This window comes from Fusarium venenatum (genome assembly GCF_020744135.1).
Source record: "Fusarium venenatum strain MPI-CAGE-CH-0201 chromosome Unknown EDB82scaffold_2, whole genome shotgun sequence".
Classification (NCBI taxonomy): domain Eukaryota; kingdom Fungi; phylum Ascomycota; class Sordariomycetes; order Hypocreales; family Nectriaceae; genus Fusarium; species Fusarium venenatum.
Genome location: NW_027072130.1, coordinates 8,514,128 through 8,540,879, shown reverse-complemented (window position 1 = coordinate 8,540,879; position 26,752 = coordinate 8,514,128). Strand labels below are relative to the sequence as shown.

At 48.1% G+C, this 26,752-nt stretch overlaps 9 protein-coding genes across 9 annotated transcripts; 6 read left to right on the top strand and 3 right to left on the bottom strand.

Moving 5' to 3' along the window:
* The first annotated feature begins 264 nt into the window (after nucleotides 1-264).
* On the top strand, nucleotides 265-2,976 carry EDB82DRAFT_198016 (uncharacterized protein). Its single transcript, XM_025736358.2, has 5 exons — nucleotides 265-630; nucleotides 684-1,442; nucleotides 1,501-1,823; nucleotides 1,871-2,215; nucleotides 2,265-2,976. The coding sequence occupies exons 1-5, from the start codon at nucleotides 475-477 to the stop codon at nucleotides 2,896-2,898; spliced, it is 2,217 nt and encodes a 738-aa protein (XP_025586973.1). The 5' UTR covers nucleotides 265-474; the 3' UTR covers nucleotides 2,899-2,976.
* Nucleotides 2,977-3,429: 453 nt separating this feature from the next.
* Nucleotides 3,430-5,284, top strand: EDB82DRAFT_576006 (uncharacterized protein). The gene is made up of 2 exons (XM_025736357.2): nucleotides 3,430-4,331; nucleotides 4,389-5,284. The coding sequence occupies exons 1-2, from the start codon at nucleotides 3,811-3,813 to the stop codon at nucleotides 5,101-5,103; spliced, it is 1,236 nt and encodes a 411-aa protein (XP_025586972.1). The 5' UTR covers nucleotides 3,430-3,810; the 3' UTR covers nucleotides 5,104-5,284.
* A 28-nt stretch (nucleotides 5,285-5,312) lies between these two features.
* On the bottom strand, nucleotides 5,313-8,166 carry EDB82DRAFT_476315 (uncharacterized protein; the record flags this gene model as incomplete). Its single annotated transcript, XM_065608056.1, has 3 exons — nucleotides 5,313-6,640; nucleotides 6,881-7,325; nucleotides 7,366-8,166. The coding sequence occupies 3 exons, from the start codon at nucleotides 8,164-8,166 to the stop codon at nucleotides 5,313-5,315; spliced, it is 2,574 nt and encodes an 857-aa protein (XP_065465082.1).
* Nucleotides 8,167-8,855: 689 nt separating this feature from the next.
* On the bottom strand, nucleotides 8,856-13,992 carry EDB82DRAFT_197941 (ABC-transporter). Its single transcript, XM_025736355.2, has 4 exons — nucleotides 13,847-13,992; nucleotides 11,795-13,795; nucleotides 9,998-11,747; nucleotides 8,856-9,939 (listed from the first exon to the last, which is right to left on the bottom strand). Exons 2-4 carry the CDS (start codon nucleotides 13,747-13,749, stop codon nucleotides 9,169-9,171), a joined length of 4,476 nt encoding a protein of 1,491 aa, XP_025586970.1. The 5' UTR covers nucleotides 13,750-13,795; nucleotides 13,847-13,992; the 3' UTR covers nucleotides 8,856-9,168.
* A 125-nt stretch (nucleotides 13,993-14,117) lies between these two features.
* Nucleotides 14,118-15,032, top strand: EDB82DRAFT_197868 (uncharacterized protein). The gene is made up of 2 exons (XM_025736354.2): nucleotides 14,118-14,388; nucleotides 14,440-15,032. Exons 1-2 carry the CDS (start codon nucleotides 14,284-14,286, stop codon nucleotides 14,674-14,676), a joined length of 342 nt encoding a protein of 113 aa, XP_025586969.1. The 5' UTR covers nucleotides 14,118-14,283; the 3' UTR covers nucleotides 14,677-15,032.
* A 1,076-nt stretch (nucleotides 15,033-16,108) lies between these two features.
* EDB82DRAFT_429827 (tRNA synthetases class I, catalytic domain-containing protein) lies at nucleotides 16,109-18,080 on the top strand (the record flags this gene model as incomplete). The annotated part of the gene is made up of 3 exons (XM_025736352.1): nucleotides 16,109-16,461; nucleotides 16,512-17,040; nucleotides 17,088-18,080. The coding sequence occupies 3 exons, from the start codon at nucleotides 16,109-16,111 to the stop codon at nucleotides 18,078-18,080; spliced, it is 1,875 nt and encodes a 624-aa protein (XP_025586968.1).
* Nucleotides 18,081-19,851: 1,771 nt separating this feature from the next.
* On the top strand, nucleotides 19,852-20,592 carry EDB82DRAFT_502108 (uncharacterized protein). The gene has a single exon (XM_025736351.2). The coding sequence runs from the start codon at nucleotides 19,962-19,964 to the stop codon at nucleotides 20,406-20,408; it is 447 nt and encodes a 148-aa protein (XP_025586967.1). The 5' UTR covers nucleotides 19,852-19,961; the 3' UTR covers nucleotides 20,409-20,592.
* Nucleotides 20,593-21,465: 873 nt separating this feature from the next.
* EDB82DRAFT_502105 (glycoside hydrolase) lies at nucleotides 21,466-23,893 on the bottom strand. The gene is made up of 5 exons (XM_025736350.2): nucleotides 23,374-23,893; nucleotides 23,154-23,315; nucleotides 22,780-23,103; nucleotides 22,480-22,724; nucleotides 21,466-22,425 (listed from the first exon to the last, which is right to left on the bottom strand). The coding sequence occupies exons 1-5, from the start codon at nucleotides 23,474-23,476 to the stop codon at nucleotides 21,847-21,849; spliced, it is 1,413 nt and encodes a 470-aa protein (XP_025586966.1). The 5' UTR covers nucleotides 23,477-23,893; the 3' UTR covers nucleotides 21,466-21,846.
* Nucleotides 23,894-25,797: 1,904 nt separating this feature from the next.
* On the top strand, nucleotides 25,798-26,748 carry EDB82DRAFT_502103 (uncharacterized protein). Its single transcript, XM_025736349.2, has one exon. The coding sequence runs from the start codon at nucleotides 25,883-25,885 to the stop codon at nucleotides 26,675-26,677; it is 795 nt and encodes a 264-aa protein (XP_025586965.1). The 5' UTR covers nucleotides 25,798-25,882; the 3' UTR covers nucleotides 26,678-26,748.
* The last annotated feature ends 4 nt before the right edge of the window (nucleotides 26,749-26,752 follow it).

Here is a 26,752-nt window from a genome sequence, read left to right as displayed (position 1 = left end):
CTGTTAAACCCGACACAAACCCGGAATTGTTTACCCAATCATTTCCCTTTATAGTAAAGCGTTTAGCTTCTATCAAAAAGGACACTAAGCAACAACTTCAACGAATCACAAGCTAGTTCGGAAAATCTCTACCGGTTCTCCTCTGCCAGATCCGATCCTCAGGGAGGCTTGTCAACTCCACGATCGAGTTTATCGTAACGTACCTTTGATCTTAGCGGCCGCTCCCCTTGCACAACTTGCAAACACCACATTACCCCGAACCCCAGGTTGTCGGGGCGCACAATCCATCGCTCTATATTCCATCTTGGTATAGCACACTACCACATGCTTGTGCTACCTACCCATCAAGCTCCAAGCTCAAGCTACGCCTTGTACAGGGCAAAGCTCCCCCCAGTAAAAACAAGCTCAGGCGCGTTCAGGGGGGGGACTCAAGTCGGCCCTTGGGCGGGCTGATCTTATAACGTCACTCTAGCCATGAGTCCTCAGTCTCAGTCTCAGTATCAGCCCATCCTTCCCGCACCAGACGCCTCGGGTGCTTCTGGCGGTCAGGACCCAGATAAACGGGTAAGTAAGCGGAGACGCGCCAACAGGCCCAATGCCTGTGAGAACTGCCGAGTGAAAAAAGCCCGTGTAAGTCTTTGTCTTTCTCTTACCCTTCCATTATCTGACCCCACCAAACGTAGTGCGACGGCAAAAGACCCAGCTGTTCAAAGTGTGAGAGATGGGGTACTACCTGCGTCTACAGTGTCGACCATGTGTCCAATGTAGAAAGGGAACTCAAGGAGCACCGTGATGTTCTTGAGCTGTTACTCTCCCTACCTGCAGACCAAGCCCTCGCTGCTCATCGCCAACTAAGAGGCGCGACTAACTTGACTGATGTCTTGTCTTCCCTCCAGGGCAGTATGCACGGGAGGCATCAACCTTCTACTATACGGACTGCCCAGGCCATATCGCCGCCCACATCATCAGGTCTCGAGTTTGAGCTGACGGTGCGGCATGGAGTCGCGTATCCCACCTTGTTTCCCTTGGACCTCGCCTCTTTAAGCGCCGATCCCAGGTTGAGGCCTATTCAGAGATCGCCAGGTCAGGTTATTCTGATTGAAGGCTCTTCACCGTCTGACAGCACCACGTCGCCTTCGACAGCATCCAGCAATAGCCACGCTACACCGAGCACGCTATCCTTCGTCAAACAAGAGGAAGAGCCCGTTGGACCCCATCGCGACACATACTGTGACGAAAGGTTACACAGATTGCGGATTGGTTACTGGACAGGCGTAGCCATTCAAGATGAAGTCGCTGCCCGTGTAATTTCGCATTACCTTCAAAGTAACCACACCATTTTTGGCTTCTTCGACCCCAACCTTTTTATACACGACCTCGTCGAGCATCGCCATGAGTACTGCTCATCATTTCTAGTGAATGCCCTGCTGGCCCACGCCTGTGTAAGTTGCCACACACTCTCGCCACACACTGTCCATCAACCGCTAACTCCACCTATAGCAAGGTTACTCGGTCGTTGACGAAACAGTCGGCGCCCTGAGTCAAGATTTCGTAAGAGACGCTGGTGTTTTGTGGCGCGCTGAGAGATCCACCGACTCGCTAGTCAACGTAGCCTCCATTCTCATGCTGAGTGTCAGTTGCCATTTACAAAGATCAGACATTGATAGTCAAGATCTTCTCGATGATGGACGTGTAATGGCTGAGCGGATGAAGCTTTTCGGTGTGCGGCATACGCCGGAAAATGCTGCGTCTTTTGAAGCTATGGAGCCTGATGCGAAGCGTGCAACGGCGCACACTGCCTGGGGCGCCTACAGCTACCTCACGTAAGTTTCTTATTCCCATACTCTAATCCAAGGCTAAAACCTCACAGACTCAACTCGTTCTGGGTTCCAACGAGACCCATTACTTTCCCACCCATGTTTCCCGTTCCGGGGAGAAACGATCAAGATGTGTTAGATGAAAGGTTAGCAGTTCATTGGCCTTGTCACTTCATACCTGACTATACAGGCAAAACGTTTCAAGCGCTATGTGAGCTGTGGACCATAATGCAAGAGGTTGTGGCTGTTTACTTTGCCCAGCAGGGTGCGACCATGAGGATTCCTCTTGCTTTCGTCGAAGCAAAATATCAGAAGATTTTGTCGTTTACAGACTCTTTACCACCGGAGATGTCTTCTATCGACCCAGGTAATATGTCTGACCATGTTTTGGCGTTCAAGTAAGAAATGATTTGTCCCTCTGAGTTGATATTTCTAATCTTTGGATAGCATTCTAGTGCATGTCGCCATTACAAATATCTTTCATCCTTTCATCATGGATCCTAATAATGAGCATCTTGACCCTGCTTCTCTCGAATCTCCGAAAGCTGTTTTACGCGCTTCGATTAACCAGCTTCAACGTCTCATCCTCATTAGCAGGCTTCACCATCCGAAAGCCCACGCCCTTAGCGTTCTAAGCTCGGCTGTGGTGCACGTGAGCAACACGATCATCCGAGATGCAGCACTTCAAAACCAAACTATACGGCCCGACTTTAGTATCACCGATCAAGACAGTACTGATAGAAACCCCAACTGGTATTTCTATTTCTTGGTGTGTTTAGCAGCATGTCAAGATCTAGGGTCTTGTTTCCCTGTTTTCGAACCAGTTGGAAAGGGACTGCTCGCCATGGCTCTACGTGATGGTAGTATGTCAGCTGTCGAGGCCAATAGACTTATGCGTGCTCTGGAAGGAAAACGACCGAAGCCGGAAGAGAAGAAGGGTGAATTTGGGAGTTTTGTACTGGATTTCGATCTGGAAGCTACAAAGCAGGGAGGTGGACAGGTCAAGGATCTGGCAGCGCAGTTTGAAGAGTTTAGTATGCATAGCGAGTTTACGGAAGGAGGAGATTTTGTGGTTGATTGAACTAATGATACACGAATTAGATGAGATGGTATGGGTAACTTTTAATGAAACAAGAAATATACATGAATCAATATCAAAGGCCGTTGACGGAGTGACTTGCTTATGTGACTGTAGCCGAGTATAGCATAGACTGCTTCCGAGAAGGGCCTTGGAAACTCCAAGTTTAGTAATGACCGTTTTGGAAAACCGAGAGCGTTTATTTTGTTATTAAATTGCCGGTAGAGGCTTGTTGTGAAACAAACTCTGATGCCACGTCTTGAACGACGGTAGACAGAGCCTTCACTCAACTCATCCTCTCCCGACGCCGATGGGATTCCCATCAATGGACTCGGTCCGACTGAATATTAACTTAAACAATTTCCCTATTAATACCATCCTTATACAAAGCTTCCATCAATATCAGTATCCGATTTATTGCAACTAATTAACCTTTTATCTTTATCATTTTCCATGTGTCTTCCGAAAATAGTGGATCTCTTACCCTAGATCTTTAACTCTGATCACGTATCCAAACCGACCCCCATTCGGAATCCTCCTTGGATCTCAACGAAAACAGGGGTTCAATCCAATCTAATCCAATCCCGGATCCTTCGCCTCGCCTCGTCTCGCTTCGTTTCAACTTGACGACCTCTTTTCAAAGACGATCGATATTAATGACGATTAAAAGACAAGATCTATTAGCCGAAAAAAGCAAGCAAGAAACTCAAAACAAAACAAACCGTTCCTGAATAAACAACTGGGCGCACAACGCTCAACAGACCTCCTCCAACTGAATATCAACCCGTTGAAATCCTCTACGACGCCGCAATCTTCGTCCTCCACTGCCGATCACACACTCCCCGACCCTCGACCCCTCCCTATCTCTCAGTCAACCTCCTGAAAACCTACGGGTACGAGTAGTAATCTCTCACAATGGCGCCCAAACCACCAAACTCAAACGGAGCGCCCATCTTTTCAACATCCATCTTCTCCTCCTCAAACTCCGCCTCTCGTCCTACGACCCGCGAAGGCACCCTCGATCCTCTCAACACAAACATCCTTCCCAAAGACCGCAAAGCTTCCTTCTCCCGCAAAGCCTCCCTTGGTAGTCGTCGCGGTAGCTCTTTAGGTACAAACGCTTTCGTCACGGATGCAGCTGCCCCTCCCGCTCTGCCTGATTACGCGCTTTCTGCTGCTGCAAAGATTGCGCCGCGACCGTCGGAAAGTGAACCTTCAGCTGCTACGCCGTTAGATACACAGATGCTGAGTCGCAGCGCGACCGGGTCGACGACCCTTTATGGAGGGGGTGTGCCGAGTACGCCGCTGGGCCTTATGCCAAATGGTGCGGTGGGAACGGCGGGAATGTGGCAGCAGAATGAAGCGAGTATTATGCACCATCATATCACAGAGCTTGCGAATAAGCGCATAGCGACACTTGAGTATCTACGGAAAGCGTAAGTACAGAAGCAGGACATCAAGGTGTTGGGTTGCAAGCTAATAGCATATAACAGCCACGAAGGACGTATATACTGGTTCAAGACATACCTCTTCGACAAGACCGACCTCGGCCGCATGCCCTCCCTCGACGCTCGAAAGATCGGCCGCAAAGCAACAAACCATCTTCTTTTGGGTCTATCCCTCCCTACAATCGTCGACCTTTACTCCTCCACATCGATCGAATTCCTCCGAAGTCTAAACTCCCTTCTCTCCGAATTCGATTCCTTCCAACAACTCCACGGCGATTCGTCCACAGCTGCATCCCTTACCCGCGCCCGTCTGCCCAGCATGTTCCGTCGTCCAGGTGGTAAATCGCGTCGCTCAACTTCTGCAGCCGATCACCCCATGCCCGACGAGATGGCTCCCATGCCATCTGCCGGTGGTCCTGCACCGTCTGTAATGAACTTTGCAGCTTCCGAAACGGATCTTCTTCCTGGTGAAGAGTACACATACTTGTTAACGCCATCTTTACCGTTTGATCCCGATTATTTCGAGACGTTTGCGACGCTGTGTGATGTTTTGATCGATTGCTACACGAGATTCCTCGCATTGGTACCTTCACCGAAAGATTGCTCAGCGCCTGTTGCTGAGCTATTTACAAAAGCGGATTCGCGAGTACGAAAGATTATAGTGCAAGGGCTGGTCCGAGATTTCGAAGAGCAGAGTCGAAGTCATGTCAAGACTGAGGTGGCTACGATTGGAAAGGTGGTTCTGGGAGGTTTAATGTGATGGATTTACGAGGAATTTATGACTGCATGCGAAGCGCAAGACGTTATGACAGTCTCGTGGGAAACATTGGTATGGCGCACTTAATGATGGGAGGAAATCGTGTTTTTGTACCAATGCCATCTTATTTAGTATGATATCCTTTGGCAAATCTATCTTACAGCGGGTTCTGTATGTCATAATATACAAGTTTATGATACAATTGTACAGCTCTATTTCTTTCCCTTTTCTTTAACCTCTTCTTCCGCAACGAGGACTTCAATATCCTTGCTAACCAACCAATCCTTTACACCGTCCATGATCTTATCCAACTTCTCACCACCCTCGAGCACATTCGGTAAACCGTGCACGTCAATACCAGCACGATGGTCGGTACATCGGTCTTGGTTGTAGTTGTACGTTCGAATCTTGTCACCACGAGTAATCTGCGTCTTTGACAGGACGCTGTTCCTCAGTTGCGATGCTTCTTGTTCACGTTGTTCTCTTCTCTGGTCTGCAATTCGGGATCGCATCAGTTTCCACGCTTCTTCCCTGTTGCGCTGCTGCGATCTGTGATCTTGCATCGAAACCGTCGTTCCGGTGGGTAAATGTGTCATGCGAATGGCAGATTCGGTCTTGTTGACGTGTTGTCCTCCTGCGCCACGCGCTCTCATCGTTTCAATCTTGAGTTCTTGCGGGTTAATGTAGAAGTCGCTCTCGGGGTCTTCGAAATCGATGCTTGTCGCGCTGTTCTCGGGGAACGAGGGGAGGACCCAAACTGCGACGGCGGAGGTATGGACTCGGCCTTTTGTTTCGGTGCTGGGGATACGTTGTACGCGGTGCATGCCTGCTTCACCGCGGAAGATGTCAAAGGCGCCTTGATCGTGGACTTCAAGAATAGCTTCCTGAAGAGGATTCTCGCCCGCGGAAGAAGAAGAATCACCTGCTCCGTCTGCGAATTCGTACTTGACAACCGTATGTCTATATCCTCTCCTCATACAAAGCCCTTTATACATCTTGAACAGAGTATCCATGAAGAATCTCCCCTCAAGACCACCCGGCCCCGGTCTAAACTCGAGCATGCATGGGAAATCGGCAAAAGCATGGCGGGGCGTCAAGCTGGCGGAGAGTTTGCGGGAGAGGGATTCGAGCTGGCCCGTTTCGGAGGAGAGTTCGTCTTTGGCTATAGCGGCGAGGTCTTGGTCCAGACTTGAATCGTCGAGCATTTGCTTTAGCTCTTTGACGGAAGATTGGGACTTTTCCAATGCTTTCAGAGCTTCTGCTACTCGAGAAAGTTCGCCGACGCGCTTAGCTGTATCTGAGTCGAAGGAGGAATTGAGGTTCTTTTGGAGGGCATCGTGTTCGGTTGTTAGGGATTGGGCGCGTTGGAGGAGGGCTGGAGCGAGGAGGGGTGATGCATCTGGAGTTGTTAGCTTTGGGAGATCCTGGCAGACAAGGGGAGGTGGGGGTACCATTGCTTGCGAAGCGAATAAATTGACGTATGTGAGGACGTGATAATGCTCTTGTGCAGGATCGACATATCCATGGTGTTGCGGACATGCTTGTGGAAGAGTGGTTATGTTGAATCTGGGCAGTTTTGTTGGTGATGATTTTTTTAGTGGTTATGACGGCAGGGTCCTCTGAAGACACCACCATTGGTGGAGCAGCACAATATTCATGATGCAGCCAACACTTAATAAACAAAACATACAAAATTATTACTATGATATCTACTCTAATACTTTTTGTCTATTCACAGCCCTTTTAGCAGCATATAACAAACACATTCCCAACATCATACTACTCCCACCCCAAATCTGCGCAGCCAAATAATTCCCATCCGTCACCTGCATTAGCTTTCCAGCCAAAGGCGACCCTGTCAAAGCAGCCATACTAATAATAGTAAAAATCATTCCAATTCTCGTGCCAGCTTTTGATAAATCCGATGTCAAGCTTGCGCAGCATGAAGGAAACAAACTCTGGATTGCGGCACCAAAGTAGCCGAATATGCTCACCCAGATGAAACCGCCTGTGAGTGTGGTTACTTGCGACCACATATACAGACATAATGCGGCGGAGAATATTGTGGGAATAAAAACGTTTATGGCGCCGAAGAATCGATCGGCTAGAATGGCGGATATCATTCGGCCTGGGATGCCGACTGCGTTTATGGCGATGAGCACGAGGAATGAATCTGAGGCTGAACCGCCGAGTTTGTCTGTCGCATATTGACGAGCCTGAACTGTCTGTTAGTCGTTGTCTCATACTATTTGACCCAACACTTACATAGTTGTATGAGATCCAAGTCGGCCACAATGTAAAAAACATGGCCACTGCAAATAACACATACGAAGGCTCTTTAAAAGCCGCCCACTCAACAAGCGGTCCAGCCTTTCTTCCTTTGAGTCTCGTCCTGGCGAGCAGCAGAACCAAAGCAGATACCACGATAACCACCAGTCCCATAACGCGCACTGTCCATCGGAACCCAATCTTTGGTAGAAGCTGCTGCGCAATAAGAGGAAATACCATTCCGCCCGTAGCAGCTCCACAAGCTGCAGCCGAGATAGCGACCGTCCTTTTACTAGTAAAGTAGGTAGACATGTTTGCTATCGTTGGCGCAAATAGGATCCCATTTCCTAAACCTTGACATATTCCCTGCGCGAGAAGAACTTGCCAGTACGCTGAGGCAATACTGGTCATGAAGATACCCAATATTTGCAGAAAGAGGCCCACGATTAATGCAGTGCGATAGTAACCTGCGTCAAAGGCGCGCCCGGAGAATGTACCGATGAAGAAAATGAGACAGACTTGTAGACTCCCAATCCACGAGATTGTCGATGGTGGAAGGGAAAATTCGGATTCGTAGTGTGGTTGGAAGATGCCGAAACTGATAAAGTACCCCCATGTATTAAACATGGCGAGATGGCCTGCTAAGACCTGTAACCAAGCTTTTAAACCGCCATCTGGGGGTTCTTCAATGGTGTCTTGTTCATCGTTTGTTTGGCTTTGTGTTGAAGCGGTGTCGTCTCTTGTCTTTTCATTCTGGGACTCTTTATCGGGTGGAGTGGTATCCGAGGTATCAGCCATTTTGTCTGTAGGCGATTAAACTTGACATAATTATGAGGGCATCAGAGGTAGAAATAGAGGGTTTGTTGGAGTTTATGTACAGTAGACTAATGGGTTGGATCTACATACAAAGTCTGGGGTTAAGACGGGGTTGAACCTCCGGTGTGCGGCATCGGCGTCGGCTAGATCGGCCATTGGGTCGGCATGAATAGAGGGGGTTGCATTGAGATTTGCAGATCAATCAGTATTATTTATCTAGATTTACTGAGTAATCAGTTGATACTCATTTACGTTACGCGTGTACTCGTTGGAATTGTTGAAGGAAATTGCTGATTACCCAGGAAATACATGTCCTGATGGTCATGATGCCATGTTCCATTAGACCGAACATACAACATGATAGGTTTTGCAGTAAATATGGGATATAGTTCAATTACCTATCTCTCAGTTAAAATTATAGATACTCAGGTTAATTCTCATTCAACCAAACCCAATTGTTCTGTTGGTGAGATGATGTCAACACGGAGTTGTGTCAGCGACAACGTTGATCTACAACTCAAGATGAACTAACACACAACAAGTTCAGAGCCAATACATTATCTCTTCTCTTCAGTGATCGCCATCAATCACCAGCGAGACGACATCACTGCTTAGAAATATGCCGAGGTGCCCCCCAAGACCAACCGCCATCTTCAACTCCAACTTCAAACGGTAATGTCGGTAATATCGGTTACAAAGGACACATCGGAAACAAAGGCACTGACGGAGTCTTCAATCGCAATGAGTCAGTCAATTGATCAATTTCATTCCCAGAAAACATAATTCGGAGAGCAAGGACGCATAACTCATAAGAGAAACTAATCATATCCCCACAAACACCATTTTCTATTCTATTATTGCGATTCTAAATACAATTCCACCACTCTATAACAATCTCCAAACCATTACCCAAAAAAGAAGAGAAAAGAAGAGAAAGATCAAGTCAAAATAAGAAGAGAAGGTAGAGCCCAAACTATGAATTGTTTACGCCTTCTTCTGCTTCTTGTTCTTGTTCTTAGGCATGCGGACAAGCCAGTACAAGAACAGAGCACCAACAATGTTGACGACGATGTACACCATTCCAATACCAAAGTCTCTCCAACGGTTATCATAGCTAGAGCTGAGTGCCTCGAGGTAAACGTTGGTGTCCTTGATGGTGCAGAACTTGCAGTCGGATGTGGCGTCGTAGTTAGTCAAGTAACCACCAGCTTGCGCCATGTACGACTCCAGATATTCTCCGCAGGTAGTTCCGTTGGGAGGGTTAAATGTGGTCAACTCTTGCGCTGTGCATGTAACCTCTGCGTTTCCGATACCAGTTGACAAGATCGCTGACACGAGATAGGTGAATGGCGAAACTCGGTACATCCAGATCCAGAAACCGGGCATGTTATCGGGCGAAGCCAAAACACCACAGAAGAAGAGCGAGAGCATGAAGACGACGTTGGCCAAGTTACCACCCGCTTCAGCTGTATCGGTAATCGCGATGGCGGCGTGCGCAAAGGTACAAGTGAAGATGAGGAATTGCCAGAAGAGAAGCCACATGAGACCACCTCGTTCAGCTGTCTGGCCTGCAAACTCGGCGTTCTTCTGGAAGCCGACGGGATAGTAGATGCAGACGAACAAAAAGACCGACATGAGGGTGTTCCAAGGGATTTCAGCCATGATCTGGGATAGCATAAAGACTTTCCAGCTGTATGTCTTGGAGGGTCGTTCGCGGACTTCGTAGAGGGATCGTTGGGTGACAAAGTGAGGCATCTGTGACAATTAGTTAGTTGACCATTCATTGTTGTGAGAGTTGGGAGTATGGACTTACCTGCATCTGAACCAATTGACCAAAGACTGTCAAGACCTGGAAAATGGCAAACATCTGGTTCTGCAAGCCTCGAAGACTCAGAGGGGCATTGAGGAAGACAAGACCGATGAACAATCCAACCTGAATACACAGAGCAGCCTTGGAGTAGATGTACGATGGGGTGCGCCAGTACTGCTGGAAAACACGGGTAGTAGCGATACGAAGCTGTTCGCCGAAGGGCGCAGCAAACTCGCGATAGGATTCAGCATCGTGACTCTCCGCAGCACCATTCGCATTACCCTCTGCCTTGAGACGCTGAAGCTCAGTCTGAACATCTTGATACTCAGAGCTTTCGCGCCATGTCTGATGCCAGTCGATTTCAGTATGGGAACCAGGTGCCGCACCAATGACCTCGAGCATCCACTCAGCAGGGTTCTCGCCCTTGGGACAAGGATCAGAACCGTTCTTGACGAAATAGTTGGTAAGGGTCTCAGAGTTCTTGCCGATGTCACCAAAGTAGATTGTGCGTCCGCCCTTAGCGAGGAACAAAAGACGATCGAAGCGTTGGAAGAGCATGGCTGACGGTTGATGGATGGTACAGAGGATAGATTGACCTGCCTTGGACAGCTTCTCGAGGAGATCAAGAATAGCCCAGGATGTCTGCGAGTCAAGACCGGAAGTAGGTTCATCGACGAAGAGAAGTAGAGGCGGTTTGGCAGCGAGCTCAACACCGATTGTTAGACGCTTGCGCTGCTCGACATTGAGACCCTCGCCCAAGACACCGACAACTGCATCTGCGTACTCTTGCATGTCCAACAGCTTGATGACTTCATCGACATAGGCGATCTTCTCTTCACGTGGGTTAGAGGCAGGTTGACGAAGAAGAGCGCTAAAAGTCAAAGCCTCGCGAACAGTGCTGGTTTCCAAGTGAAGGTCCTGTTGCTGCACGTAGCCTGTTTTACGCTGGAACGAGTCGTCGCGCAACTTGCCATCAACAAGCATTTCACCAGTGATGACTCCCATAGAGATACGATCAGCGAGACAGTCGAGAAGAGTCGTCTTTCCAGCACCTGATACACCCATCAATGCTGTGAGGGTTCCGGGCTTGACCCAACCGTCAACGTTGTCGAGAATGCGTCGTGGTTCACCCTTGATCTTGATGTCGTAGCACACGTCGTTCCAATGGAAGACACTAGTAGAACCTTGAATGTTGGCAACTTCGCTGTTGTTCTTCTCAGTGACGGGGATGGGGCTGGAAGATGCGGCTTCGGGGTCGGACTTGGCCTTGGCGGGCATGTTGCTGCGGCGGAAGACGAGGACTTCACCCTTTGACTTCTTGGCTGAGATGTACTCTGTGGCGACGATGTAGACGATGTGGTTGAAGACTGTCATGGCGATAAGGATACCGACGTTGCGCCACTTGTGAGAGTGGAAGTACTTGTACTCGAGGTTGAGGTAGGCGTCACCGTTGACCCAACTCTGACCTGGGACAGCACCGACCGTGGAACAAGCCCTGTTCATAGAATCCACGTCGGCGTAACCGGGGATCTGAGGGTTCGGGACAAAGCCGGTGCAGGTAAAGTTGCGGCCGGAGAACTCGTTTACCATGAGGGACTCGAAGGCGTAGGCGACGGGGTCAAGGTAATTGATCCAGCGACACCAACCAAGCATGTAATCGACTGGTACGACGAAGCCTGCGAAAATGACGAGGGCGAGGATGAGAAGCGAGGCTGGAACCATAGCTTGCGACAGGGTACGAGAAATCGATGCACTGTAGATGTTAGTAAGAGGCCGTTGTGTGCCAGGAAAATGACTTACATGGATCTGAAAATACCAGACATGGCAAGGACCATAATAAACGACACGAGAAGGTAGAAGAAGAAAGCACCGGCATCTCTGTTCAAATTCGTCATGAAATAGAGCGTGAGATTGAACAGAATACTGTTGGTGATCTTATAAGGCATATCAACCAGGATAGAAGCGAACGATTCAGCAGAGGCGTGGTGGAAAGCATAGCGGGCATGTTTCTCAACAATAGGTCTCTGAGCATACTGCGTCAAAATCTCAAGGGCAGATGCGAAAGCATTAGACAAGACAGCCAAGAACAAAACAGCACCACGTTTGAAGAAATCTCCAGTCGTAGGTTGCATATTGTAAAACAGTGACGAGGCGATAAGTGCAACGACTGTATTTGCAATGAGCTGGAAGATTGTGACACCCGGTGAACCAACAAGGCGCTTGAAGCCTCGCCATAAACAAAGCTGGACTTGTTGCATGTATGACAGGGTAAAGGGAGACTTGAGTCTTTGGCCCTTTGCCTGAGCGGACTGCTTGTTCTCACGGAAAGCGTCGGCGCTGGAACCGTTGATGGGGTAGAGACTCTTGTAGCTCTCGACCTCTGCGCGGACGATCTGGTACTGTTGGCTCTGCTTCCAACAAGCGGCGAACTCATCGGGTGTTCGTGGGACCTTGTTCTCGAAACCAGGACGGACGACTCGTTCAGATGGTGCAGTCATGGATGTAAGGAAGTCAGGCGTTGTTTGACGATCGGGACATTCGAAACCGAGATTGATGAAGTAGGCTTTCGCTTCATCGGCGGGACCAAAGAAGATCTGGCGTCCTTCGTAAATAACGAGTGCCTTATCGAAGAGATCATAGGCTGTCTGGGGCGCTTGGTAAATCGAGACAGCACATGTCTGTCCAAAGAGCTCGGATTGTAAGCGCAAAGTCTTACAGAACTCAATGGCGTTGGCTGAATCTAAACCACGGGTTGAATTGTCCCAGCATTGGAAGGGAGCGTTGGAAAGTGTTGCTTCGGCGATGGTGACTCGCTTTCTCTCTCCGCCTGACACACCTCGGATGTAGTTGTCTCCGACCTGAGTGTTGACCGTGTGGCTGATACCGTACATAGCCATGACAACGTCGCGCATGTGCTCGCTGTACTGGTTGTGGTTGATACCGGCTGGCAAGTTCTGAGGGCATCGTGCTCGGGCGGCAAAGGTGAGGGTGTCACCGACAGAAAGCATGGGGAAATGGACGTCTACTTCTGCTGTGTAGATGGTCTCACCCTTGTGGTACTTGTGCATCTCCTCTGCTGTGATTCCGTTATAGTTGAAGTAAGTGCTGTCATCGACGTAGATACCGTTCGTCTCACCCGAGACAGCCTTGAGGAATGTGGAACAACCTGAACCGGGAGGACCCAGAACGACGAGCATCTCTCCTGCGTTGACGACACCGTCGAAACCGCGAAGAATGTCAATTCTGCGCTTACCCGCGTTTGGCTTGAACACCTGCTGTACCATGCTAGGCAATCCGAGCCAGACGTTACCAACATCCTTCTGATAATCTGTTTCGGCACCGTATCCAAAGACGTTCATGTCCTGGAAACAAATACCACTCTGTCGAAAGCCGGCACCATTCTCGTTCATCGACTTAGACATGGCTTTGGCCCATGCTCTAGCATTAAAGTTCTCGCTTGAAGGGTTGAGAGGGGAGGCTGGGTCGGCTGCGTTGAAAAGATCGGCGTTGCTACCATTGAAGTGATGCGAAGTGTTTGTGTAATTGCGAGCGAGGTCTCTAACGATGGAGTGTCGTCGGACCATCTCTTCGGTCTGGGGGCCGTCATCTTCGTCGTCTGTTGAACTGGTTTGGTCTCCTGGGGCGGAAGCGGGATGGAGAGGCTTTTCGTTTGTAGAGAGTTCGTTGTTGACGATTGTGTCGTGGCTACTTTGCTCTGAGCGTGTTGAGCTCATGTTGGCGTCTGGGGTGGCCATTATGGAGCGCTGCAAGACAGATGACTGTCTGCTTTGCTGAAAGTTTCTGTGTTTCTTGTTAGAGGGATGAGATGATTAAAAACAGGGATGAACATACAAGTTAGGTTGAAGTATTAAATAAGTATTCAATTAAACCAAGAACAAAAGAAAGGTTCAAGTAAAGATAAGATATAGATCGACAGTAACAATGAATGAAAGATGCTATAATGAAAATACCATCGCAGGCTATCCAGCTTCTTAATACCTAAAGTGCCGGATACGTGCTCATCCCCGTCGCACCGAAAGGGGTGTGTATGCGGGTCATCAAGTCACGGATTCCATCGACTTCCCGACCCCGAGTGGATATTGATCGGGTTCAGTCCGCTACCCGAAGGAGGTCAAGAAGAAACAGGCATTACAACATGCAGCAAATACTCGGGTTTCTCCCGTTACTCGGATTCTCATAGACCGAGACTTTAGACTATCTTATCACGACATTCTTCTACTCGCTTCCAGACAAGGCAGTCATTATTGATCAAGACGACGAAAGTAAACATGGCTTCTGAACAACAACGTCCACCACGAGTTCTAGCTTGTGTTTTATGTCAACAACGCAAGAAGAAGTGCGATCGCAAAAGCCCGTGTTCATTCTGCACAAAGGTACATACATACTACTAGCATAACACTTGACTAGTAACTAACCTTTAACAGGCGGGAATACAATGTATTCCAAGTACACCGGCTCCCAAGCGCAGTCGTCGCAAACCTACAAAAGAACTCCTGGCAAGACTTGAGCGGTGTGAAGAGCTGTTGAAGAGATGTAGTTGCGTGCAAAAGTCTTTGATGTATAGTTCGTATGAACACAGAGATATGGCAAGTCCTACATATACAAGTACTGAGGGTAGTAACGGGAGTGCGTCGCCAGAGAGGGAGAAGCTCGACGTTTGACAGAATTGTTATGGGTTTTATAATTTGGCGTTGGTTGGGTGTTCTGTCTTGTACTGTTGGTTATTGGGAGGACGGATGGGATAAACTGGTGTAAGAGCCAGTATGAATAAACTAGATAGATTTCGTGTACTTTCAATTGTTGGGAATATTAGTATTTGTAATCATCTCAACGTCTTAGATCAACAGAAAATGATATAAAACCTCGGTGTGGTTGATGTTCTTGAAACAAGTGTCAAGCGAAGTCGTGTAAAACAAGGGAGCCTTAAAAGACATGTCGTTGTAAAAAGCCGGGGGCATCAGAGGTCTTCGGTAAATTTAGAGCCCCAGACTTTGACGGCAGTGGGGACTTGGTCCCTCAAAACAGTTAGATTGGAACCATAAACTAGCCAATGGTTTAGCGACGGGTTTCTTAAATGGTCCGTTCAAGTTGTTGGTTTCTCCTGATGCATCATTGGATTGGCCACGCAAGTCCTAGCTTGCAAGCTTATGCATAAAGGAGGAGGGAATTAGTTATTTCTCTAGTATTATTAAGGGATCTTCAGGACGTCATTATTAAGGCTGACGATCTAGTAAAGTGCAATAGTAAAGCTTCTTCATCGGAGTCCGTCAAGGCCCCGCCCGGCGCCGTTTGTGAGAAGTCTCCACATTTCCCGGACCCGACAGGATGGACGGCTCTTCACACAGAGAACAGTGACGTGGAAGGCTTACCAATTAGTCGGAATTAACAAGTTGACATCGCTTCTTCGACCGAACTTCCGTTAGCTGCGTAGATCTAACGTTATCCCTGCGATTGCAACATGGGACAGAAGGACTAGCGGGATCACGGTCTCTAGGGTATCGGTGTAGTATTCCATTGAACAATCCGGAGTATTGTCGATCCATGTCCTGGTGAGGTAGGCGATGTTCTCAGCTGAGGGTCCGAGATGTAGACTAAGTTTAGGGTAGGTCTTGAGTTTTTTTGTTCTTGGTATGATAACATGCATTGCTACAGCGATCCCATTGTTGGTTTGAGTCCAGGAAGCTCTCACAAACAAAAACGTGAGATGACTCAACTCTGTTTTGGTCAATGCTGAGAGTTGGTCTGGCATCGCAGAAAATAAGGCCACTATAGGGTGACTTTTCGACTAAACCTTCTGATAACAATTGTCTTTTACTGATTGCAAAATAGATAAATAAATCACTAAAGCACGAATTTTTTTCGTGATGGAAATCCTCTGATGGTTATAGATAACACTGCAATCTTATCACTTATCTTATCGTATCTTATCTCTTATCGCTCATCGTGCAGCTCAGTTGGTCACGTGCGTCTTGAGTCATCGGTGGGCCCAGAATCACCCCGCCAAAGAATTTGACCCCTCCATCGTTTGAAGCTTCTAAACCTTGTTACGACGAGATCTTGTTCGAACTCGTTTCTGGTCCTTCTACCGCCATAATGACTTTTGACGCCGAGAAGATCGGCGCTGCCGACTTCAAGAGCCTTGGTCCCCTCGTTGCCGAGCTCGACAAGCACCTTACCCTCCGAACTTACCTCAACGGCTACACTCTGGGAGAGGAAGATGGCAAGATCTGGACTGCTCTTCGAACCAACAAGGTCGCCATTGGCCTTGTTCGAAAGGGTGCCTACACCAATATCACTCGATGGTTCAACCTGATCGAGCAGGCACACCCTGAGTTCAACGAGAAGCTCAATGCTGGAAAGGAGAAGAAGTCTGGAGGCGCCAATTACAACATTGGTCTCTCCAACACCGAGAATGGTGTTGTCACCCGATTCCCTCCTGAGCCTAGGTAAGCCCAACCTCAATTCACTGCCAAAAACCAGTCTAACTCTTGTCTAGTGGTTACCTTCACATTGGTCACGCCAAGGCCGCTCTCCTTAACGATTACTTCGCAAAGACCTCCCCCGACGGAAACGGAAAGCTCATCGTTCGATTCGACGACACAAACCCCGCCAAGGAGAAGCAGGAGTTCGAGGATGCTATCCTCAAAGATCTCGAGCTGATGGACATCAAGTACCACAAGGTCACCCACTCCAGTGACTACTTCCAGGAGATTTACGATCTCACCGAGAAGATGATCCAAGACGGCAACGCCTACGCCGATGATACCGACCCCGAGGTTCAGAGCGCTGACCGAAAGAACCGTCTTGCCAGCAAGCGACGTGACCGCCCTGCTGAGGAGAGTTTGGCTATGTTCAGAGAGATGAAGGCTGGTACCGATTTGGGACGAAAGCACTGCATTCGCGCACGCATTGCTTTTGACTCAAGCAACGGTTCCATGCGAGACCCCGTCATTTTCCGATTCCCCAACTGGAAGGGAGAAGAGCCCGCCCCTCACCACCGAACAGGCTGGACCTGGAACATCTACGTAAGCATCACCGCTCTTCAACTGTGTATGACTATTGACAATTCCAGCCCACATACGATCTCGTCGTCCCTATCCTTGACTCCATTGAGGGAGTCACCCACGCCCTCCGAACGACCGAGTATGCCGACCGAAACGAGCAATACCACTGGTTCCTCAAGGCCTTGAACCTCCGACAAGTCCACCTTTGGGACTTTGCCCGCATCAACTTTATCCAAACATTCCTCTCCAAGCGAAAGCTTACAAAGGTTGTCGACACTGGACGTGTCAGTGGCTGGGATGACCCCCGTATGCCTACTGTCCGTGGTATCATCCGCCGTGGTCTGACTGTTCCCGCTCTCCGTGAGTTCATGTTGAAGCAGGGTCCTAGCCGAAATGTCGTCACCATGGATTGGACCACCATCTGGGCCATCAACAAGCGAATGCTCGACCCCGTCGTTCCTCGATACATGGCCATTGAGGAGAAGGATGCTGTTACTGTTACCATCACTGGAGGCCCCGAGAAGTCTTACAAGGAGGACAGGCCCAAGCACGTCAAGAACCCCGACGTTGGTACCAAGCAGGTCACTTTCGGACCCAAGCTCCTTCTCGACCAGGCCGACGTTGCTTCTTTCGATGACAACGAGGAGATTACCCTGATGAGCTGGGGTAACGCCATCGTCCGAGGAATCAACAAGACTGCCTCACCCATCAACGAGCTCAACCTCGAGCTTCACCTTGCCGGTGACTTCAAGACCACCAGCAAGAAGGTTCACTGGCTCGCCGCCGACCCCGAGAACCTCGTCAGGGCTGAGCTCTGGGAGTTTGGTTCGCTCATCACCAAGGATACTCTTGAGAAGGACGATAACCTTGATGATTTCCTCAACGACAACAGCGCCACCCTCACCAACGCTCTTGTGGATGCAAGCATCGCTGAGCTCAAGGAGAACGACTTCCTCCAGCTTGAGCGAAAGGGTTACTACCGTGTGGACAAGGCTCTCGGCCAAGGTCCCGACGGCCGAGCTGTGCTGTTCAAGGTCCCCACAGGTGGCCAGAAGGGTTAGATCGTTTTTGGACAAGAAAAGGAAAGATGGGCGAGTATTGTGATTTGACGAACTTATGCTTTAGTCTATGAGGTATGTAGTAGTTTAGCTAGATGAGCTCTTATGCTTACGATACAAAAATAAGTAAAAATTGGACTGGTATAAAGACGCAAGTAGTCTGGATCAATTTGTCTCCTGTTATCTGCTATCGAAGCGCTCACAAACTAATCTCGAGCTATAACTAGGAGGAGTATCTCGCAGTGCATGCATATTCCTTCAGCTTTGCATTTCATTAGAGTCACGTTGTATGTTTTGAAGAGATTGATTCGCCGCTTGATGTCATTTAGATTTATTCGTGGTAGTGCTGATGTTGATCCTACTAAATAGAATGCAGAGGTTGCCCGATTGAGTAACTCGCGAAATCCCTGCATTTTGAAGATCTCGAGAGTTGTATCACTAAGGTTGAGTAAGCTGCGGGGAATGGGTAGTAAGCAATGAATTGAAGAGGTCTGTTGTTGTTGTCAAGATAGTGGCAGATCAGTCTCACCATAAGAAACAGCTCCATTAACCTCGCTACGTTACTCTAGTTCATGACTTATTTCTCATGCACATATCAGACTATGACCGTGATAGACAGCTAGCTAAATGCAGGTCTAAGGATACGAGCTGAAGGGATACTTTTACCTGCAGGGGTATTAAACGGACAAACGGAGTATCCATCTTGCCATACGAGAGTCTTTTTCCCCGCCAATAAGGATTTATCGCTAACAGACATTTCCCTTTTTTTAATGGGAATCGGAGGACATGACGTACAAAACGGTGAACGTCTTTGATACGAGAAAATGTTGAGCTGTTTTAATGCAGGGAGCAAGCTCAGGTCGGTGTCCATTGCCAGAATGCGCTAGAAAGGTTCCATTTTCTATTCTTAGCGGCGCTAGACCCCGCTATACCGACAGTGACTTTTGATGTCAGCCCAGAAGGGCTGCTTTCTCTCAAAAGTGCATGTTATTGAGGCGTAGAAAGGTCTGGATCTGGGGATTTTGTCGGTGAAGGAAGGATTCAATCTAGTTAGAAGGGAAGCTTATACTCGGGACTAGCTGCCCCCCTCGCGTTAATACGAATTGAGTTTTAGTAGGCTGACAACTGTAAATTAAGGATGATATGACAACGACAACTGTCTGAGATGGCATCTCCACAGCTCTGACGTTTACGGAACAAGACAGAATGGACTCTAGTTTACTATGGGAATAAGTATCGTCTACTGTCTTTGCTTGGCATGTAATCCGAATGGCCCGAGTCAAATTGCGGGGTGTCCGACTTGGCAATTTTAAACCCGGCACCGACAACCCGAAGCAAAGCAAAGACCAAGAGCTACACGAGAGATATTTCTGTAGGTAGCAATGCTCAGAGTAATAAATTAATGTTTTATGCATAGATTATACTTGTTTGCGCCGCAAAAGCCACACCCGCTGCGACATGTGTGTACCTGATTTGAGTGAACCTGATCGATCGCCTGATGTGGTGGATGGGGAATACGAGATTCGTCGATCACCTCGTGTTCCTTTTATCCACGAGGTCTGAAATGACAGGGTAAGCTATGGATCTGTTGTGTAGTAACTGGTAGCTTTCAGGTGGGAACTAGTTCACACTTGCTTGGACTAGGGAGTGGCCGAGGCTGGGCTGTTGTCAGAATAGTGACATTGTTGCATTGCTGTCTTTCATCTCACCCAGCTTGGACTCTGTCGTCATGATTCACGAACTAACTGTGCCCACTTACTGACAAAGATATCTATATAAACATCCTCGTCTCTCCCTCAAATTCTATCTTCTCATCCTCATCACTCACACACATCTTCATCCACACTCAACTCAACTCAACCACTTACAAACACATCCTTCAAAATGAAGTTCTCCGCTGCTCTCTTCACCCTCATCGCCGCCGCCGGCGTCTCCGCTGCTCCCGCAGAGGAAAAGTCCGTCAACATGATGGCCGCCACTCCCCAATGGACCATCCGCGACGCCAAGCGCTACTGCCGCTCCGACGACTCCATCTGCAACTGGAAGTTCGGCATCGACACCGGCAACGGCAAGCCTCTTGAGTGCCGCCACGACGTCAAGGGCCCCGGTGCCTCCAAGAAGCGCTCCGCTGGTCCTACCACCTGCGGTGACTTCACCGTTACTTCTGGCTGGAGTGATGTCTTCGGAGCTGACAACGGCTTCACTACTCTCTCTGTCGTCTCCAACTCTAAGCGTCAGATCATCTGGCCTGCTTACACCGACAAGCAGCTCGCTGGTGCTAAGATTGTTAAGCCTGATCAGTCTTATGCTCCTGCTTCGCTCCCCAAATAAGCGATTTCACGAATAATTGCGACGGCACGATAATGGTTGAACATATGGGGGAAGATTAAGGATTGGGGTTTTAGCTACATATAATGGCTACTTGGTACATATCTAATACAATTCTTGCCTTTCGAGGCTGCGACTTTTACATAAGAGTATCGTTCCCTTGTTAGTTACTTGTGAAGTGATGAAGTGATGCGAGTGTAACATTATTGGTGCTTTGGTCGGCCGAGATTTGGCGGCTCTCGGCCGGGGCCCTTGGCATTCGTCATTGTCATCCAGCTACCACTAAGCATCGCAGAGAATTGTCGCGTGCACAATGGTTGGTCTGTGGTATATACAGGAAATTCTCGAACTTTTCAAATGTTTATGAGTGTAAATTGATCTGGCCGTCACTGACTGGAAGAGCCATCTGATCAGTACTCTGCAAGTAACACGATCATCCTGTTGGGGACTTGCAATTGGGTGTCATTGATAGGCGAATTGGCACTCATCGTTAACACGCTCGGGTATCGTGAGTGCGATCTGACTTAAGGCCAACCGAGAGGTGCTTCTCAAGTCGGCCTAAGATGTACCCTTGAAGCGCTGGAAATAGTGCCGTAGGTTGAGGTTGATCTCAGAGATGCCCCCATGAAAGAAACGTGATCTTGTCAATTTAGTACCTCACCTATCCTAAACGCACCTCTCGTGTCAATTTTGGGAGCACATCTCAGTTCATGTATGCGCTGGATGAGAGATCGTTGTTGAATTATATTATTTCATCAATCCATCAAGGCCATTATCACCATTTGTTGTCCAGCAATCCCTCATAGCCGCCCACGCCGTCAAGACCAACACCTTCACCATCAAGAGGAATGACAAAGCAACATTTTATTTAGCTTCATTGGAACTCATACTGAACGCGCGAGTAATGAATTGATAGAAGGGTATCACGCTAATAGAACACATGCGATTAAGTTGTTCGTCATGTCTTTGACCCAGCAGTCAATCGATGACCATCGTGTTGGTACGACTCCAGGTCGCGTCGCGTTTACATACAGCATCTCACCATCAAGAACGAGCAAAGTTTACTTATTGTAATAGTATTGGTCGAGCATTCAATTATAAAATCTGTATAGAATGCGATGCCCACAGATAGACATCATGCCATTCTCTTCTGAATCAATCGGTATAGCGGTCAGTCTTTTGCTTGCCAATTTTCCCAGCTTTTGTCAATATTGTTGGATCGTCAAACAAAAGCCCGGTTGCAGAACCAACTGATTCAAGAGAAAACAGAACGTGACGCCTATCTGTGGGCTATCAAGTCGTCCACATACAGGCAATCGCCTTGGACATCAAACACTTGTCTCCCCAACTCCATTCTCCCGCACAAAAGAGAAAGAAAAAACATATAAACCCCGTAGTTCCCAATCGAGGTTGTAATAGAACGCCAGATACAAAAAATCGCTTAGTCGAAAGCACACATCCAGACAAATGTTCCCAAACCACCCGCAAGAACAAGGAACGTGAGGATTCCAGCTCCCGCGCGATCAGCTGTCGTGATGGGTTCCGGCTCAGGGTTATCGTGTGAATCCTTTCCTGCATTAGGATCACCCTTGGAGATACCACCCGTTTTATTCGTCGCAGGTGGCTCAGCATCCTCAATTAACAAGCTCGACACAGCTGCCAACACATTCATTTGTTCGCCAGCTCCACTGGTCTCATCAACGGCTACATCAACGAATTCGCCACCACTCCAGTAGAAACCGCATGCGCGACCGGAATCGCCGCCTGTGCATTGCTTCACGGCGGCTTCGGTGGAGGTCTTGAGGACGGGGAGGATCTTCTTTGCGGTGAAGGGGGCGACTTGGGTTGTTACTGCTAGCCAGCGGTGCACGTAGCCCTTGAAGGATAACATGTCGGTGGAGCAGGCGCCCTTGCGGCCTTCGCAGGGGACTTCGTACATGATGTTTTTGGGGAAGAAGTTCTTGAGGGTTGCGTCGAGGAGTTTGGTGATGCGGTCTTCCCAGACGGTGGATCCGTTTGTCTGTAGTGATGTTAGTGATCGTCTGGCTATTGATCTGGGTGGGAATGTACTTACAAAATTGTACATAAAGGCAGCGCCTTGAATAAGAATGGCAGCGTTGTAAGAGAAAGTGGCCTTGTTGATGTCGGTACAGTTCTTTCCAACGTGTCCACCATCGTAGACCAACCACCTCTCGTGGTCAATGTAGTTGACTCCCCAGAGCCACTCCCATGTCTCCTCGGCATGTTTGGCGTAGGTTTCGTTTCCGGTATATCTTGCAAGACGAGCGCCAATGTTGAAGAAGCATCCGTTGGCAATAGCTAAAACACCAGATTAGTCAAATGGTCCTACAATATGACCTTTAATAAAACGTACTGTTCTTGTAATCATATCCAGAGTTGGTGAAAGGGATTTGCCATCGCATTCCACCGTTACACTCGTCGTCGTGTCGCTCGGGGTTAGCCTGTGTCGTCCAGACGGCCTGCGCCAGGGCGAGCCATTGAGCTTGGTCGTCGGGAGGGTTGGGGAATTTGTTTTCGGCTGCGAGCATGGCTGACATGCCCCAGAAACCTTGATCGTCGTTTCCGAGGGAGGCACTGTGGTTGCTGGGCATGTAGTCGCGGCCTTCTCCTGTTTGGTGAAGCATACCCTCCATCACCACCTTGTTGTAGCTTGAGTCGCCTGTGAGTTTCCAGTAATCTGTTCTCGTTAGCCATGTTTTTTTCCTTCAAGAGTAATTGAAAACTCACCGATATATGTTCCCATCATGGCTCCTCCTTCCCACCAGTAGTAATCGCCCTTGTATTCTGTTGGAGGACCGGGCAAGATACCGGGAATCATGCCCGTTGTGTTTCCGTCATATTGCAGCATGAGATCGTAAGCGAGTGTGCGCGCTGATTGTTTGATCTCCTCTACAACATTGTCAGTCTTTTGTCTTCAAATTACTCGTTGTTGTGGGTTATCGCGTACCCTTTGTTCCAATCTTGTAGTACTGTGCCTCGACTGATTGAACCAGAAGTCCTCCCAACAGCGTAGCTTGGGCGATGAAGCCCTTTGGTGAAGAAAACAACATGGCGCCTGAATGAGAGTTCACCTCTCTATGTGTTTGTTGGCAAGATTTGTTGTCGATGTGTGAGGTCGGTGAATATGGTAGCAGCTTGTAAAGCGAGCGATAACAAGCACTGAAGATGCCGTCGATACCCGTCTAGTCCAGAACAGGATCAAAGAAAAGAGTCAAAAAGTAAAAGAAAAGCGAGTGTTACAGATCTATGCAGGAAAAGTGAAAGTAGAAAAGGAAACCCCTTCTAGAAAGTCAATCATGGGATGAACAGACAAAAGATGATCGGAGAAAGGATGATGGGGGAGATCAAAGGTGGGACGGGATTCAAAAAGCGGAGGGGGGACAGTAGCCGGGGATCCTTTTTTTCACCTTTCAAAACACGAGCAAGGGGGAAAAAGGGAAATGGAGAGGGCCATATTGGTTACGAGCCAAGGGTCTGGGCATCGGGGCAGTGCAGCTTGTATCAAACAACTTCTTGGCGGCTATCAAAGAGACAGACAATGAATGGAGAAGAGTAGAATTGCCAAGACAAGCCAAACTGGGACATGGGGACACGGACATGGGGAGTTATTGGTAGACCAAGGGCTTGGCAGAAGGAGAGAGCGTGTGTATTGGCTGTTTTCCACGTAATTGATTATAGGTAAAGCGCGATGCCTTGATTTGCAGTGCATTAGTTGATGCAGCTGGTGGTATAGTCAAGAGTATTGTCTGTAGCAGTCTGCGAAGTGAGAGAATGTCACCCCGAGATGAGACTCTTGGACAGGTCCATCACAATCACAGAGACAAAATAAAGCCAAGATCTCCTTTGCTAAAGCGAGATTGGAGATTGAGGCTGGGGGAGACTGACACAGGCCACGCAAGCCCTTGCAGATAAGACACTACTTCTAGTCCATACCAGTCACGGTGACAAATACAGGTATTGTGCTATTGTAGCCCCCTATCACGCTAAACTTTAATGCGCCAAAACTCCCTTCTTCTCCACATCAACACGACTAATATCACACAAGATTGGTCCCAGCCCCTGGTATGCTTAAATATTACCTTATTCTAGAGTCGGACCAGTGAAACCAACAATTCATGTCTCTGAGTTTATTTTTCTCTCTCTCTATCCAAGTAAGACAGAACGCGTCAACTGAACAAGAGTAACAAAGGTATGTATGTCTATCAAGAATAAACGAGTCATAGAGTTCTTGGACACATAAAAACTTGGTTGACTACGGCAGTGGGCAGGACATACTAATGCTATACCCATTTGATCCAGGGGGCTTCTTGGCAGTCCGTCATTATCTTGGCGTTGCCGTAATTGACTGACCTTGGCCTGACCCGAACGTCCCGGCAATAGTGAACACGTGCTCTGTTTGGTTCCGTCGTATGTGTGTGTACATGTATCTACGGAATATAAATAACCCCGTATTGATGCTGTGCATTGTGTAACTCGGATACGCGCCAAGCTCAAACATACGCGTGTCTCGTCTTGGGGGTTTACGTGTTTTGAGTTGGTGAGAAATGAGCCAAGACTGTTGACATGACATGTTTCACCATCTAACCATCAGTTGACTTTTAGTAACAATGCCGTGGGCAATGGTTCTTTAATCGTGAAATAATGTGGCTGATGAATTGACTCCAACCCCGTTAACAATCCCATCGAGATGATTTTTACCCGCCACAATTTTGTGTCGCGGTAACAGCCACATCGTCATATGCGATGAGGCTCTATCCACCTTAAAATGTCTCATCGTGAACTTCATGCGATAACCTGCATTTGCTCTGTGGACTTTAACTACTATGGCTTTAAGCTGCAGACTGAGGGATGCAAGCGATACTACCTAAAAACTCGTGTACAAACCACCGAAGAGGTATTAATATTTCACTGACATGAATGAATAACTGCTTTTTTTTAATTTTTTTTTTACCGCGTGGCAAGATGTTCGATCTTTTACTTTCCCCTAAAATAGAAGACATACTCACAATAACATTCACCTATAAGTTTCAATTAGGCAATTATACACAATTGAACAAGCTTTCAACAAAACTCTTTGTCAGATAAAAGCACCATGAAATTCACGGCCCTAGCGAATCTTCGCTTTTCAAAGGGTTAGTATCTGCATCATGGCATTTACTACTCTGAAGAAAAAAAAGAGCCGCATATAATAACATTGTCCCAGGTGTGTAATAATATAGAGAACATAATAAAACTTATGGGATACTACAAAGGTCGCTTCCATTGTGGATCAAGTTTTTTTTTATCCTTTTTACTCTGGGGTAGGTAACAACATTCGTTGGTTACCACCTTGTCCAATAACAATGTTGGATTATGTAAATACCGAGACAATACAAAAGGTCCGATCACAGTTCTGTTAACAGTTGGTCCTGTCTTTTTTTACACCGCACTCTTATCGAAGGTTTCACTATATCAATATGGCCGCTTCACTTTCAGATATGATCGATTTTGTGTGGAAGTCCCCGAAACCACTACCTGGAACCAAGAGGCGAGCTCTTGATAGGATGCTCCCCGAAAACTTCAAGTACTTTAGAACCTGGGGCTTCAGAATCTACCGCACATACTACGGCCCCGAATCAGATGAATCCTGGAATACCCTTCTCCAAGTCTTGCCGCAGCAAATCCGCCTTGCACTTGGCTATCACGAAATAGACGAAGTCCGTGGGAAGGATCGGCGATGGGCTCGTGACACTCACAGAGACGAGGTCGTGTATTTGGAGCGGTTAGAGGTCATGAAGAAGCTTTTTCGTCTCATTCCCCGAGAAGATCCAGATTTGCTTGCTGGTCTCGATATTGCTGGGGTGGGAAAGGTCTGCCTTGAGGAAGGAGAGCATGTCGAAAGTGAAAAGAACATAGTCGGGTCCCGCTTCAATTTTGCACTCGTTGCAGACGAACGAATCCTTAAGGACATCGCGAACAATAACTTTGTTGTCAAGGCAGTTGGCTACGACTGGGACCCAGTTCAACATTCCTATAGTTGGGGTTGGATCAGGCTTCGCACAGGTGATTTGCTACAGTTTTGGGAAAATCTTTTCATTTCGTATGAGCTTGATATTAGCAAATACATGGAGATTAGCTTCCGAGGACCAGAGGAAAATCTTGAGAAGAATGTTTGGAAGGGGGCTTTGTCTCTATTGCCTTTTGGAGACTGCTCCCGGGTCCAGATTACGCGCGAAGACGAAGGAAGTGATAGCTTCAAGTTCGACCCTTAGCACAAACGGGTTCAATGACATGATTGAATGCATACACAAACCGATCATATCCAAAAGATAAATACAAACCCCTAC